This window comes from Lates calcarifer, linkage group LG7_1 (assembly GCF_001640805.2).
Source record: "Lates calcarifer isolate ASB-BC8 linkage group LG7_1, TLL_Latcal_v3, whole genome shotgun sequence".
Lineage (NCBI taxonomy): Eukaryota > Metazoa > Chordata > Actinopteri > Centropomidae > Lates > Lates calcarifer.
The window spans coordinates 10,556,334-10,570,604 of NC_066839.1; the positions used below are offsets into that span (position 1 = coordinate 10,556,334).

The 14,271-nt window shown below is 41.8% G+C and overlaps 1 protein-coding gene across 3 annotated transcripts in view; it reads left to right on the plus strand.

Annotated features, from left to right (window-relative positions):
* The first annotated feature begins 2,972 nt into the window (after positions 1 to 2,972).
* Positions 2,973 to 14,271, plus strand: part of sash1a (SAM and SH3 domain containing 1a) — a 159,793-nt gene continuing 148,494 nt past the window's right edge. For 2 of the 3 annotated variants that reach the window (XM_018672638.2, XM_018672640.2), the window contains exon 1: positions 2,977 to 4,507. In XM_018672638.2, coding sequence (XP_018528154.1) covers positions 4,004 to 4,507 — 504 coding nt within the window. In that variant the 5' untranslated portion in view covers positions 2,977 to 4,003. Of the gene's footprint in view, positions 4,508 to 14,271 lie in introns of all 3 variants that reach the window. The other variant, XM_018672634.2, reaches the window with a different exon arrangement.

The following is a 14,271-nucleotide window of genomic DNA, read 5'->3' on the forward strand; positions in this document are numbered from 1 at the left end:
AGCCAACCCCCAAATCTGAAACGGAAAGAGAGATAGAAAAAAGATTTTAAGATTTTGACAAGGCTGAACCATTATTACCTCTGTCCTCTTTGCAATTTAAAAAGTTCAAAAATGTTTTTTATATACATTTTAATAATAGCACTTTGTCACCATGAAGATTTGACAGTTAATCTTAGGGTGACAGGTGAAGTGAATGGAGCAGAGAGGAACCGTGTCTGCAGCAATGGTGGTCAAAAACTGCTGACGTGCTTAACCCTATCTACGGCACGACATTCAATTCAAAGCATGAATTGTGATTTGTGTTTTCTATATCCACCTTGGCTGTGTTGCCAACAGAAGAGCCTACATATCTATCAGGGGCTGACAGATAGCTGCCCCCGAAAGCCTCGACCTAGAAACCACCATCCATGACCTTCGTGGTGCCTCTGCATCTAGGTGGACAGAAGCCATTCTCTGCTTCAAAGCATTTTAAAATTGGGGTCTTGAAAGGTGCAACCTAGATGTCTGAAGCCAAAGAGAGTCTACAATTTCACCCAACAAAAATCCCCACCTTCTAATACCCACGTCTTCCTTTTCAGAGAGAAACAGAAGCACACAGCGTAGACTATTAGCATAGAGAAAGCCTGGCTGTCAGCAGAGCCGCTATTGTCTGTCTGGCTACGTCTATCTCCTCTCACCTTCCAGCTGTGTCTGCTGGAGCTTTCCTTCCCTCAACTTGCCACAGTCACACTCTTTCAATCAACACAGTCAAAGCGGCCTATACATATTTACTAGCAACAATGCTAATGTGCTCTCTCACTGCCACATATTCATATTTACCAGCTCTAATGCTCTGGGCTCCCTATTTCAGATTTTATTAAGGGATGGTTATTGAGGTGTTATTGATGTGGCAGCAGTTCCCTGGCTTCAGGGCAAGACTTCTACACTCAGTGGGAAGAGCAATCGGTCTGTTGCCTGAAATGGCTGTAGACTGCCCTTTTTTGTGTCACTACAAAGCAATGATGCAGTACTAAATCTTACACAATAATGCACAATATCAACACATATGATGGTACACTTAAGTTAAATGAAAAATTCATTATGTGTATAAAAGCTACATAATACAGTATCTTAGTACAGAAAATAATCAGTGAGCTTTTGTTGTAAATAACTTACCTAAATGATTAATCAAACATTTTTTGGTTTGAGTCTCTCAAATATTTAATTTTTTATTTTAATTTTACAGCTTTTTTGTTTGTTATTTTATACCACTGACTGTTGAATATTTTTTTTTAAAATTAGATTTGGACTATTAGTTGGGCTAAAGTGTGATTTTCGAAGACATCACTTGGGTTCTCTGGAGAGGTTATAAAGCAAGGTAATATTTTTAGCTAAAGACATGTGACTCAGATGATTGCCTCACAAACAAACATCTTGTATATTTCCATACAGCTTGCAAGACACTTGTGTGTGAGGTTGCCACCCTTGCCTCTCTTGGCACCTGCTGGTCTCTCACCATGGCCTGGGGCAGCAAAGTGGAAACACCGCAATCCTGGCACTGCCAGTAACACACTCTGAGTCCAGCCACCGTAGAGCGCACCAGTCTCCTTGTTCCATCTGTCACTCTCCTCCCATAATCCCCTGCTCCTGTAACTGATCTAATGACATGTCTTTGCCCAGAACAATGGGGAGGGCAGAGCTGCATGCATTTTAATCCTAATTTACAAGAACTGAAAAAATACTGTTTAGGTTGGTGTTTAGACTAAATGTTAAAAGGTAAGGCCAGTGAGTGCCAGTGGCTTCTGCTTGCTATTCGCTGTCCCTGCCCTTTGCACTGTTCCTGGTTAATGTGCAGACAGTCGCCATAATAATAGAGACAATAAGGCTGATTTTCTCTTTTGCATACTCTGATATTGTCAACATTTCTCCTCTTTATTGTTTTATTATTCTTATCAGAGTTGATTGCACACAATACCATCGTATTGGAACAATGTTATGAAGGTCACACTGTGTGTCAGCTGTACCAACAAACATACAACATGCTCTATAAAGTGGTTGAATATTCATTATAAATTATATTGTCAATAGAAGTACAAGCTCTTCAGTATCACATCACACCTGCTCAGGTTTAACCCCTATCAGTCCTGTCAGTCAAACCACTTTATATGAATGTTTACAAAGCATGAGGGACAATGGAGCATTTGTGAGTAATTACATTGACAGCAGCAGACAGGTAAATCACAGAAAATGTCAGCTAACTTGAGTCTGATTGGACTGGGAACACGATGAAGGATCCACACTGGTGTGCACCTCTCCCACTGACATTCTGACATGCATTTTTGGCATGTTTCTGATGCTGCTTCTCCAAAAGGGGAGACTGTTTGATATGCTTCTCCACTCCTCTCCGACTGGTGTGTTTGTTCTCCAGCCCTGCCGCATGTCATAATGGGCCGAGGCAAATCACTTCCAGCTCAGAGCTGAGATAGTGATTGTATCAAACTGACCCCTAACAAGCTGTCAGCTCACATTTGATAAAGCATGCATCAGCACCGGGCAGCTTGGCATCCATTTGGACAGAGTGAACAGGTCTTATTCAAGCAGTGTTATTCCCTCAGTTTTCTCTCTCTCTCTTCATAGACAGTTTGACTTGTTGTCTCATATTAAAGATGATGGCGTCCAGTGGTGCTGCAGTTTGATACAGATAGTTGTGCTCCTTTCACTGGTTGTTAAGTCTAGAAGAAACAGCATGAAATGTTTGTTCATATAGAGAAGTGGATGGATAGAAGGATGGATGAGTAGTATACAAGTTTCTCCTATTACATCAGCCCCAGTGCTGAGAAATCTTCAGTTCCACAGTTACCACATAGAGGGAGCTCATGCGTGTTGAGAAACCAAACCATGGAAATGCTGAATGAGTGAGTGTGTGTGTGTGTGTGTGTGTGTGTGTGTGTGTGTGTGTGTGTGTGTAAGAGCGAGAGAGAGAGACAGAGAGAGAGAGGTGCAGTGGACGAAATCACATCGTAGGGGGAGTAATAATGTGACACAAACCAGCAGCAAGAATATTCATGTGGACTGTGTGCGGCAGGTTTAACATGCACTTTCGTTTCGGACCAACTTTGGCCAAGTCGGTGGGAACCTGGTGACCCCACTGTATACCCCGAGGCTGCGTTGACAAGTTGGGAGAGGGAGGAAAAAAAGGACTCGCATCACTATTTTTAAATGGGTACAGTGAGATTTTGGGGGGCGTGGACGGTAGAGGAGCAGCAGTGAGCATGTTGGCTCTTGGCTGCAGTTCCAGTGTAGTGATGTGCCGGCTGGAAGAACCGGACAACGCGTAGACTGAGCGGTTGGACGCGGAACCGTGCGGTTGCCGTCAATCGTCGGCAGCCGACTTTCTGTTATATTGAAGCCTGTTGGGTGTTATTTGGATTTATTTCTTCAACGCGCTGACGTTTGGCGATACAGAAGACTTAAAGGACGGAGCCGAAGCTACTGAAAGGTTTTGTTTTTTTTTTTTTAAGACGCAGCAGCTGCCGTGCGTAACAGACGAAATTTAGCCGAATAGCTATTTGAATGACAATAGTTTGAGGCAGTCGCTTTCATATTTGTTTAAGGAGCCTAGTTATTGGAACAGACTGCACATGGTAAGTCGCTCTGGACGAGTAACATTGATGTTCAAATGACATTTGGGATTTGAAAGCTGTCGCAAGTGAAACTGAAGTGATCTTCATTTGTAAATATTGACAGGTGTTACAGTCATAGGGAGTGTATTAAACTGAGCCTTTAATTCACTTACGGCTGTGTTATGTCTTTAAACATCGCGGACTCATAAGGGTGGAATGGTAATCAAACCTGTGCTATGGATAATCCTGAATTTGTTTAATCCAGCTATTTTAATACTCGGGAAAAACACACACATTGTTATTAACAACCTTATGATGTGTTCGGAACGCCGAATGGGAAAGTAACCATCACTTTAGTCTCTTCTTCCCTCCGAGTTGAAGCCGATCTGGCAACAGCCAAAATGACAAGCAACGGACCTGTCATCGTCTTCGAGTGGCTGAAGACCCTCCAGCTCGCCCAGTATGTCGAGTCTTTCGTGGATAATGGATATGACGATCTGGAGGTTTGCAAACAAATAGGAGACCCTGACCTGGATGCCATCGGCGTCTATATCCCTCACCACAGGCAGAGGATTCACGACGCGGTGAGAAGGCTAAAGGAGGAAGCCAAAGAGACGGCCAGTGGACTGTACTTCACCTTGGAGCCGATGCCACCCGCAGCCGAGATTTATACCAGTCACATGGTAGACCAGTATGAGTCCAAACTGCGGGGATCCAAGTCCTGGACCGAGCCAAACAGTGACCGGGTTGGGCGCAACGGTGGGTACATGGGCGCGCAGAGGAACCTGACGCTGGGCAACAGGAGGGAGCTGGTGATATATCCCAAGCTGAAGCTGAAGATCATGATCAGGGATAAACTCATCAGAGACGGCATCAACCTCGCCAAGCCACCCTATTCTAACAAGGTAAGAGGAACCTGGACAGACGCAGGTCATGACAGTTAAATGGCACAAAAAGCACTATCACCTTAAAAGACATACATGGCAAACACTGGATAAAAGCACACTAGCCACTGTGAATCATGTTTAATAGTCCCTGTAATACACTGCAAAATGGTCCCACCTGACATGTAATTTAGTCTGATATACACTTTATAAAATTCTGCATAGGTTACAGCCTCTCTAAACTTACGCTTTTATTTATAAAAGAGATTCTGTTGTCCTTATATAAGGTGAGAAAATGACACCTGACTTTGAGAAATTCATTATTTGCAAAGATGGTTGTTTTTTGGCACAAAAGGGGCTGTCACCTGCTCAGCATCATCCATCTTTTGGATGAAAGCCTGCTGTCAGTCTGAGAGAGCACATGTTGTGTAAAGGACCTATTTTGTTGATGTGTTCAGCATCAAAATAAGAAAATGGGAATCGTAGCCATGGGTAAATGCCAGTCTGGTGCCTAAACCTATTCAACCCCAGCTGCACTTAACAGAGGTGTGAGTGGTTGCTGTCACGGTGAATGATGGGAGTGAAGTTGGTGCGGATCAATACACAGAGAGGGAGAGGAGATCCCGAGGAGCTTTTACCCTGTCTGTTATTTCCTGTAAGGGAAAGAAAGATTTACACTCTGATTATTAATCTACTCTGACCTCACCTGTCCAGTGACTCGCCTCAGCATTCAGTGTGGGTGGATCAACCAGGCCCATAAGCATATAAGCCCTGGCTCTTTGCTGTGATGAATGGGCAGTGGGCTATCGATTGCAGGGTCAGTAAATGAAGAGCGCCCAGCTGGGTAGGCTGTTGCAGTGCTGTGAGGAGCCAGACTGAGAGGGCCTCTTGTTTTCACAGGACTGATAGTGACCTTTCCTCAGAAGTGTCTGAATCATATGCCTCACCAGCCGAGAGGGCTCTGCTGAATGACTGCTATTTACATGTGGGGGGGCTTTTGACTGGTGTGTCTGCGGGACGTTGAGGAGGCACAGGCCATGTCCAATGTTTGTTTTTTTGCTGGAGACCTACAGCAACATGCAGTTTTGTTTACAACTGAACACTAAACCTGACATTTTATGTGCAGCTTTCAGTAACAGTAACAACAGTAACAGTCCGCTTGTCAACAGTCAAAACCAGTCCTTATTTATGATAGCAGCATGTGCAGGTGGCTTGGAAGCCTGTTTTGAATACTGGAACTTTTATTGTCCTAACTCTCTTCTGATGTATATTATATCCACGGGGCTTATTGACTTACAAATTAAGTTTACCTGTCCTTCAGGTCTCAGTGTTTGCTTAAGGAATATTTTCATGGTAGCCAGGAATTTACACACTTGATTCAACTGATCAAGATCTTGTTGATTAGCTCCTTTTCAGTAGTTGAGTGAGCCTGAGCAATGAAGGTAGACCAGTCTTAAGTAATTGTGTGCTCTGAAAATGTATGGCTTTATACAAAGTCCTCCACTAAATTCTTTAACTGAACAGACATTGGCAGATCCAACAAATGACCTCTTTATCTCTAAAATCCTGGTTACAACCCTGAGTATCAGTTGGATTGTCTGTGTTTGCATATTCATATGCGTGTGTGTTTGCAACGGCTTTTCAGTTTCACTTTCTTGTCCAACTGAAAAAGATCCTGAAAATATGGTTCAGATGCAGTGATGGAAACATTTGGACTGCATGTATCTTTTCATATGCATACCTGCATTCTTGCTTATTTTATATGACCCAAAACTGATATCATATACTGTATCCAGTACTTGCTTCTGTCCAAATTAGCTTTTCAGACTGATACCAGCCTTGCTTCCAAGTTTTGCATGATTTGTAAGCTCTGTCTATCTGTATATTTCTGCCATTTTGGCTGACTGTGAATCCCACAGAGATTTAGGATTTGTGAGGGATTATCTGTCAAACCAGGGCTGAAACAAAGTGTTGGTTCCAGAGGGTTAAACTCTTTCCCTTTGAAGGCTGTGTTTATTTAGAGCCAAAGCTTTGGCATTGAGGCTTTGGAGGGGAATGAGCAGGTCAAGGTCTCTCTCTCTCTGTCTCTCTCTCTCTCTCCCTCTGTGTGTGTGTATGTGTGGGTCTAACCCTGTAGTTTTGAACTGGCTCCAGCCCAGTGCTTTTCTCCCCAGGAGAAGTGAGAGGAGTTAAGAGATGGAGCTGTGACCAGCTGATTTAACTAACTGGGCCGTGATTGGTCTGTAGATATCTCCCCCTCTCTCCGCCCTTGAGATGAGATGTCACCCCCAGTGCAGACTGAGACCAGATAGGCAGACTCAGGGCAATTACAGGACACACAATGTCAGTCTCAGGGGATGTTCATTGTATAGCATAACCAAGACCTCCATCCACATTTAAACTGTTCTCTGTTCTCTCTATACACAGGGATTTTCACAGACTGAAATCTGACAGCCCTCTTTTCATCGTTATGTCACTGGCTTTGTCTTCTCTGTTTGTCATTATGCCAGAAACATAGGCAATATAAGCACAAAGATTCAGAAATCCTCTCTAGCGTGTGCTGAATGTCTTGCGAGGCAGCCCATTATCAAACAATTCACTGAAAGGGCTCTGCTGGGTGTAATAAATACCCATGATCCTTATCAAGGCCACGGAGACCCCTTGTCTGAGAGAGAGTATTATTTCTTATGATGTAAACAAACACTTGTGCTACGGGTTGCACATTTCTAGATCTCTCATTGGGGAACAATATAAGAAAGGAAGGTGGTGCTGCCTGTCTGGCTGTTGTTGAATACATTGCAGTCATTGAGTTAATGTTATCATCATTCTTTTGGTTGAAACTTTCGCATAAATTGCAGATATAATGAGGCAAAGAATGTAATTGAGATCCCTTTAAGTATTTGTTAAGTATACAGTATGTCTGCTTTTTTTATTTCAGAGAAAGGCTCTGTGTTGTGAATGGTGATAGGGAGCAGATTGTATCCACTATCATATACATTTTCAGTTGTCAGAGCTGGTCCAAACCCATCTTTTTTTTATGACAAATGAGTATCTGGTAATATGAGAGTTAATTTGAGATTTGTACAATTTTAAAGAATTAAATCATGTTTTTCACAGGCTTTTGTTTTAGATTTTTGTCAATTTGTTGAATATGTTTTATCTAATTCACTATGTTTTATGTTCAAATCTGTCTGTTCTGTCTTTCACCCAGCTACAAGACAAAATTTCTCCAGGGTAAAGTTAAAGTTGAAGCTGAAATTGAAGGGTTTTGTAGTTGTCAAAAAAGTGCAGTGAGCAAGCACAAGGGTTATTCTATTTTTACATCCAATTCTATTTTCCCTGCTGTTTCCTATTACTCTCTCCGCTCCAGTGATCTCTAGGGATTTTAAACATTTTTTTTTATCTTATCAGAGAAATTCCACCTTTACTTAACTCTTTAATTCTGCTCAGCACCAAATAATGTGAAGATGTTTTCTCATCCTAGTCTCATCCAGAGCTGGAAACAGCAGACAGAGTCAGTCATAATAGCGCCTCATTGTTAGTGCTGTGTATCGGGAGGAAGTAGAAGCTAAACACTGGGAGATTCTCCATTGTTTGTATGGAAGCTGATGGAGCCACATGTCCTTTCACTACTGGTCTGTTTTGCATTCCCAATTTCCGTCCATTGAAAGGGGCTGTAGAGGCAAGTGTCCAGCATTGTGCCGATGGGTGGGTGATTAAAAACCTGGGTGTCATGTGGAGAGAGAAGGGGTTGCAAATAGATGGGCACATTGTTTTTGCTAGACAGAGTAGTTTTGGTGTGGGTGTTTGGGTAGAGGATGCACTGTCAGGTAATGAAAGTTAGGAGTCCATACTATGACCTCCACCAAACAGCTGACTGAATGTGGAGGGTGGGAATTATGAGAGGCTTGCAGCTGAAACAGCTGTAAAAATGTAAGCAATGCAGTGGACATCCAGATTGAAAGATGGCTTTTAACTGACTGTGTTATTAGCTTTCTGCAGCTAAAAAGAGGAAGTTCACCACCTTACATGCCAAACACTCATCTCACTTCCTCTTTCACTCCTCTTATCTTGATTAATATCCCAGCACTTTGGCCTAGCAGGAAATTTGTTTTTTGTTTAAGATGACCCTGTGTTTGGCCCTCTGTGGTTGTTGAAGGCCCCCAAGCTTGACTGGATAACTGCCAAGACTTGGTGTGAAAAATAATTTGAGCAGTTTTACTTTTAAAACTATACTGATCCAAAAATAAAAAAAGTCATCAAATCTTTTTTCACTACTGTGCCCATCAAAATCTATACATTCATAGGACAACTGGCAAGTGCATTGAAGCTCGGGTAAAACAATATAGTGACACAGATTTCCAGTCAAACTGTTATGTATCTATTAAGTATTTAATACATTATTTTTTCCACTACACTATTGTGGTTTAGGGGTGGATGTAAAATCAGAAATACATTCACCAAAAGCCATTATTTTAACTTTATATGGCTGTTTTTCCTAAACAAAGAGCTTTTTCATTGCCTTAGTGGAACCTTGCAGTCAACATTTTTCAAGAGCTTTTCATTTATCCCATATGTGTATTTTTTTCTTTTGGTGAATATCCTCTTCAGTTTGTCCCATGCTATAGGGCTGGCATTTTGCCATAAGGAGCCTTTCACAGCAGCCTCAGACTTTTCCATGCATTCTGCTGAAAGCTCTGTTTGCTCAGTCTTTATTATGAGTTCCTTAAAGGCATAATGAACCAAGGACTCATAAAGGGGAAGTCATAAAGAAGTCAAGGACCAGCTCTATTGTCCTGAGAGGACGGAGAAAGTCAATTAGCAAAGTAAGCTGCTCTTTAGGTTGTAAAAAATCAGGGTTGTATGGAGCACTTAAAAGGAATAGATCACATCACACACACCAGAAATAGTCTCATATACACTCACTCTGTGGCTCTTTTTTGTAAACAACCTGTGTTTAGGCCCATCTTAAACCGTCTTTGTTAAGCATAAACTACAAGCACCAGTATTTAGTTGTTGGGAGAGCAGCTGGGAATGGTGAGGACTGATGGTTATCACAATGACCTTTGACCCCACAGCTTTTGACCTGCTGGACTAAAACACAAATCTTTGATGGTGATCTCACCCCAGACAATGAAATGGACATTGCACCCTAATGGTTCTCAGTGGGTGCTGGATCTTGCCTTGTCACATTTGACTTACATTTTACCAAGAATATTGTCTTGAGTGCATCATTTTCCCATCTGTTCAAAATACTGTCTTACAATTTGCATAGCTTTGCTCTTGTTAGTCCAAAAACAATAACTGCAAAAAAGAGCCACATCATGTTACTTCCTAAAGTGCTATCACTGCAAAGAGATATCCATTCACTGGATGGTTTTCTATTTCTTGTACTGTGAGTCAGGGAGTTTCTGTCCATCCCTCCGTCAGAAAGACTTGACCACCCATCTCCTGGGAGCATGTGCAAATGTGGGAAAGCAGCATTTACACTGTATTTGCAGCTGGCCTTCTCATTTCAGCAGGAAGGGAGCAAGAGGGGCTCACTCCTACTGTGCTGTTTCTCACATGATCACAACTGGCTTTTGAGCTGCTTTTATTCCCTGGACATGCAAACTTTGTTAGAAAGATGACATTTCACAGAGCTCAAATTTACAATTCAGCTAACCTCCACTGAGCTTACTCTCCATTCATTAACTGGAGTTGTCGCGCTACGATAATCTCAACATTTAGAAGTTTAGTTCATGTTGAAAACTGAATTTATGCTTGTGGCAGTATATGTGTCACTCCCTCTAGCCCTCTAGCCTTGGGAGATATATTGTATTTAAATAACATATGTGAGTTACAGTATACGTGTGTCACTTAAAGTTATGCAGTCATGGTAACAGCTTTAAATAAAGCAGGTCGGGGAGGCAGCAGAACCATTTCATTTTCCACAGTATGCAGGTCCTGATGACACACATTCATGACAGATACATTATCAGAGCTATTCTGGTCGAAGGTTTCAGCAGCTTCCAGACAGCCTGTCTGCATGACCACATACAGTAGTATGTGCATCAGAATGACTGCAGGCTGCATCAATACTTAAGTATAACTCCCCTTTTTTTTAGCTTGTTTTCTCATTTAGTCAGTGAGTCTATTCTATTCTAATAGTCTATTCAGTTCATGTTTTCAGCAAAAAGGTTTGTGTCATGCAAGGTTGACAGAAAAACCCACCTGTAGACATAGTCCAAGTTGAATGAGAATCAATGATATTGTCATTCTAAGTTATGTTTGACATGTGAAAAAGCCCCCTGTAGTGTTTTTGAATTCAGGTCTTAAAACTCAAGGCTATATTTCATGGTTCAGCACATACAAGACAGATTCCTTATCAGCAACAGCAAACAGAGAAACTAGATGCTCAGTTGCTGCTGTAAACATGTTTGTTTTTTACACATTTCATTACCACCACCTCACACAGCGTTGGCTAATGCAAAACACATAAACTGCAGCTCGCCTTTTATCAAGGAACACTCAGCATAGACGCCTAAAGAAATCCTATTGTAGTCACAGTACATGTGCACAATAATGACCCCTGTGGTCCTCTTTGAACAGTAGAGATTGAGCAAAATGAAGATATCAAGTGCCCCAACAGGATGGAGAGTGACAAGAGAGCAGGCCTTAGCATCTGTCTGTGTCAGGATCCAGATTGCAAACACACTTGCAAATCAACACATCCGCACATGTTTTCTCTCTCTCTCTGTACATCTCTGTCTTGCACGCACTTATTACTACACTCAGTAATTACTCTGGAGGGTATCATTACATTTTCTCATAAAAAGAAACAGAATTAATTGGAAATATACAACCATGTGTTGGCGCACACTGTACAGACACTGTATGCAAACTGTCACTCATCTCTTGGATTGGTTTTGCTGCATCGCCTTAGGTGGTCATGTGTGACCTACAGTCCAAGAAAGCTAATTACTTTTGACTCCCACGCCTCTATGAGCCGGGAGGTCACACATACTAAAGGGGCTTTGTTAGAAGTTGCCATGGAGACGAACATAAAGGTATTTAAACATCAAACCATATGTTTTTCCCGTAATCTCACACTGACAGTGTTTGCTGGCTTAAATGGCAGATGTAGGGATTATTGCATAATGCTGTAATTCTATCAGCAGTTTAGCAGCTCTCTGACAGTGTTATTTCTGCAAACTATAAGCCATATTATCTACCACTTCTTGAAGGTTAAATATAACTGTAATCATCTGTTGCAGATGTTAGTTAATTTCATAACAGATCAATCTCTTATTTCTCTACTAGAGCAAGTATTTAATTTTTGTCTGACCAGCAATCCAAACTGAAAGTGAGCAATCAGAAAAAACTGTAATATTTGAGAAGCTGAAACCAGCAATGTGTGAATGAGAGATGTTCAAGAAAACCTAGACAGTTGTAAGCTCTTTTCCATGAGCTGAACCCTGCACCTCTAAAAACGTTACAAAGCACATTCTAGTCATTTTTTGTCAAGCCTTGCTTCCACATCTGCCCCAACTGGATGAAATAATCCTCTTTCCTATGAAGATGCTGGTAAAAATGAACAATGACAGTGTTCCCTGCAATGCATGGAGCTCAGACAAGCTCCATAAATCAGAATGATGAGGGAGGAGACGTACGCTGGTTGCAACTTAGCGGACGATTTCTTTAGGCATGGAGCAGTTTTGGGAGGGTTCAAGCACTACTGCCGACAACAGAGCTTAACTGTCCTACATGTAGCTACAGTTTGGCTCATGTCAGCCCATATTATCTTGGACTGTGTTTAAGGGATATAATGTAGGGGTGTAGAGAGATGAGTGAGGCATGATAGCAGTGAGTATGAGTGTTAGAGAGACAGAGAGAGAGTGTGTATAATTACCTTGTCTGAAGCCACTGCCAGCTAGGTGTATGGAACGTAGCACAACCAACCCCCCCACCCCCTTATCCCTAATTGGTCCATTTCCAAAGCACGAGGGCAGGGCTGCGCTGAAAGCTTTGATCATGGAGACCACACCAGTGTCGATATGTCCTTACCTGAGTGCTCTTGTAGTGGCTGTGCCTGGCAGGGGATTAAGCCATACTAAACCCACTGAGTGTCTGTCTGTCTGTCTCTTGTGCTGGCCTCCCTGCAGCTCTACATACCTGAATCTGAACTCTAATTACTTGGCAGTTACTACATTCCTCAAACACTCCCACACAAAACACACTCACACAAGACCTGTGTATTGCACATCTTTTATTAAAGCCCTGCCGGCATTTTGCAGGTATACCTTTGTCTTGTGTGGTTTGCCACCTTTAATATTCCAAGCACTTACAAAACATTTATGGGTTCCAGCACATTCCAAGACAAATCTGTCTCTCTCTGTGTCTTTGTGTGCACTCGCCTGCAAGCATAAGTACCATAGGAGTTTCTCCTAAACAATATTAATTGAGTGTTAGGAGCATTCTCTGGTGACAAGTACTTCATGTGAGCTGCAAAAGGATTACACTATAGAGTTGATCTAAGATAATAGATCATGTATATTTATACCTGCGGTTTACACATTTGTGTTTTTGATTTGAGTGCTAGAGCATTTACATGGCAACAGAAGACAAATTACAAAGCATAAAATTAATATTAAAGAGTGAAAAGGGTGTCATTTACACCCTCTCTTTGTTTACTGGGTTTCCTATGAGAGAAGATTGAGCTGGTTCTAGCATTCTGTCCAAATGGGCTGCTGTCAGCTAGTCAAACTCATCATTAGTGGATCACTCTAGACATGCTCAGTATGGAAGGCTAGAGTTCATCACTTTAATTGCTGCTTTTTGACCTCTTTACATGTTAGAGTTAATTGTTCTATTCATTAAATGTTAATCGCTTGCCACATTGCTTCATGCAGGGATGAATAGTCACTCTGCTGTGACTTCTAAGGCCTGTCCCAAAACCCCTGTTTTGGGCTTCCAATCTGAATCCCACATCATTAAAGTTTCAGTAGGGGATGGAGTCCTGTGGCTTCTGCAGAGAGAAGTCTGGTCAAGTTTGTTTTTGTTTGGGTTAACCCTGTAACACATTATTCAATTCACCCATTCTAAGCTTACCTAAAATATGCAGAGTGAGTGAACACAAGAAACAGTGATTTATACTGTATAAACCTAGAGTTTGTGTGAATAAACTCAGCATTCATTTTAGTTTAAGCAAGTTGGGAACCACAAAATAACCCAACAGGACCAAATTCAAGAAAATGGACATGTACCTGATAAACAATGTGCTATGAGTCTGTTTTTAATGTGTTGACCTCTGAATATAGCCACAGATTTTTATGGATACTTTTTTTGTTTTGGGGATGCTCTTGCAGCCATTTAAGGGCACCCTTTGTTAATGTCTGAGATGTGCACTCTTGGTGCAGCTTCATCTGCTGTGAGTGAACCGCAAAACCACAATTTTCATGTCAGCAGATCTTTCAGCCATTGCTGTGCCAAACCAGCCCCTGTTTACTTTAATAGCCCCTGAGAATTCTTTGTAAAGGAAAGTCTCTCAGACAAATCTGGAAATGCATAGCGTTTTCTCCGCTGCACTTTTTTTACATGACGGGGTATGCCTTCAGGGCCTGGCGCCGTCATCCAACGATCTTAGATCATTCCAACCTCAGTTTAGTCTTCTGGTTCATGTTACACAGTCAACTTAAGTCTTGGCTTGAGTAGAATGTGTGAACAAAATCATCAGAAAGCTTGTCTTAATTAAATTTGGTCTCATTCGTAAACACAGCCATCTGAACGCTTGTCGTCATTGTAAC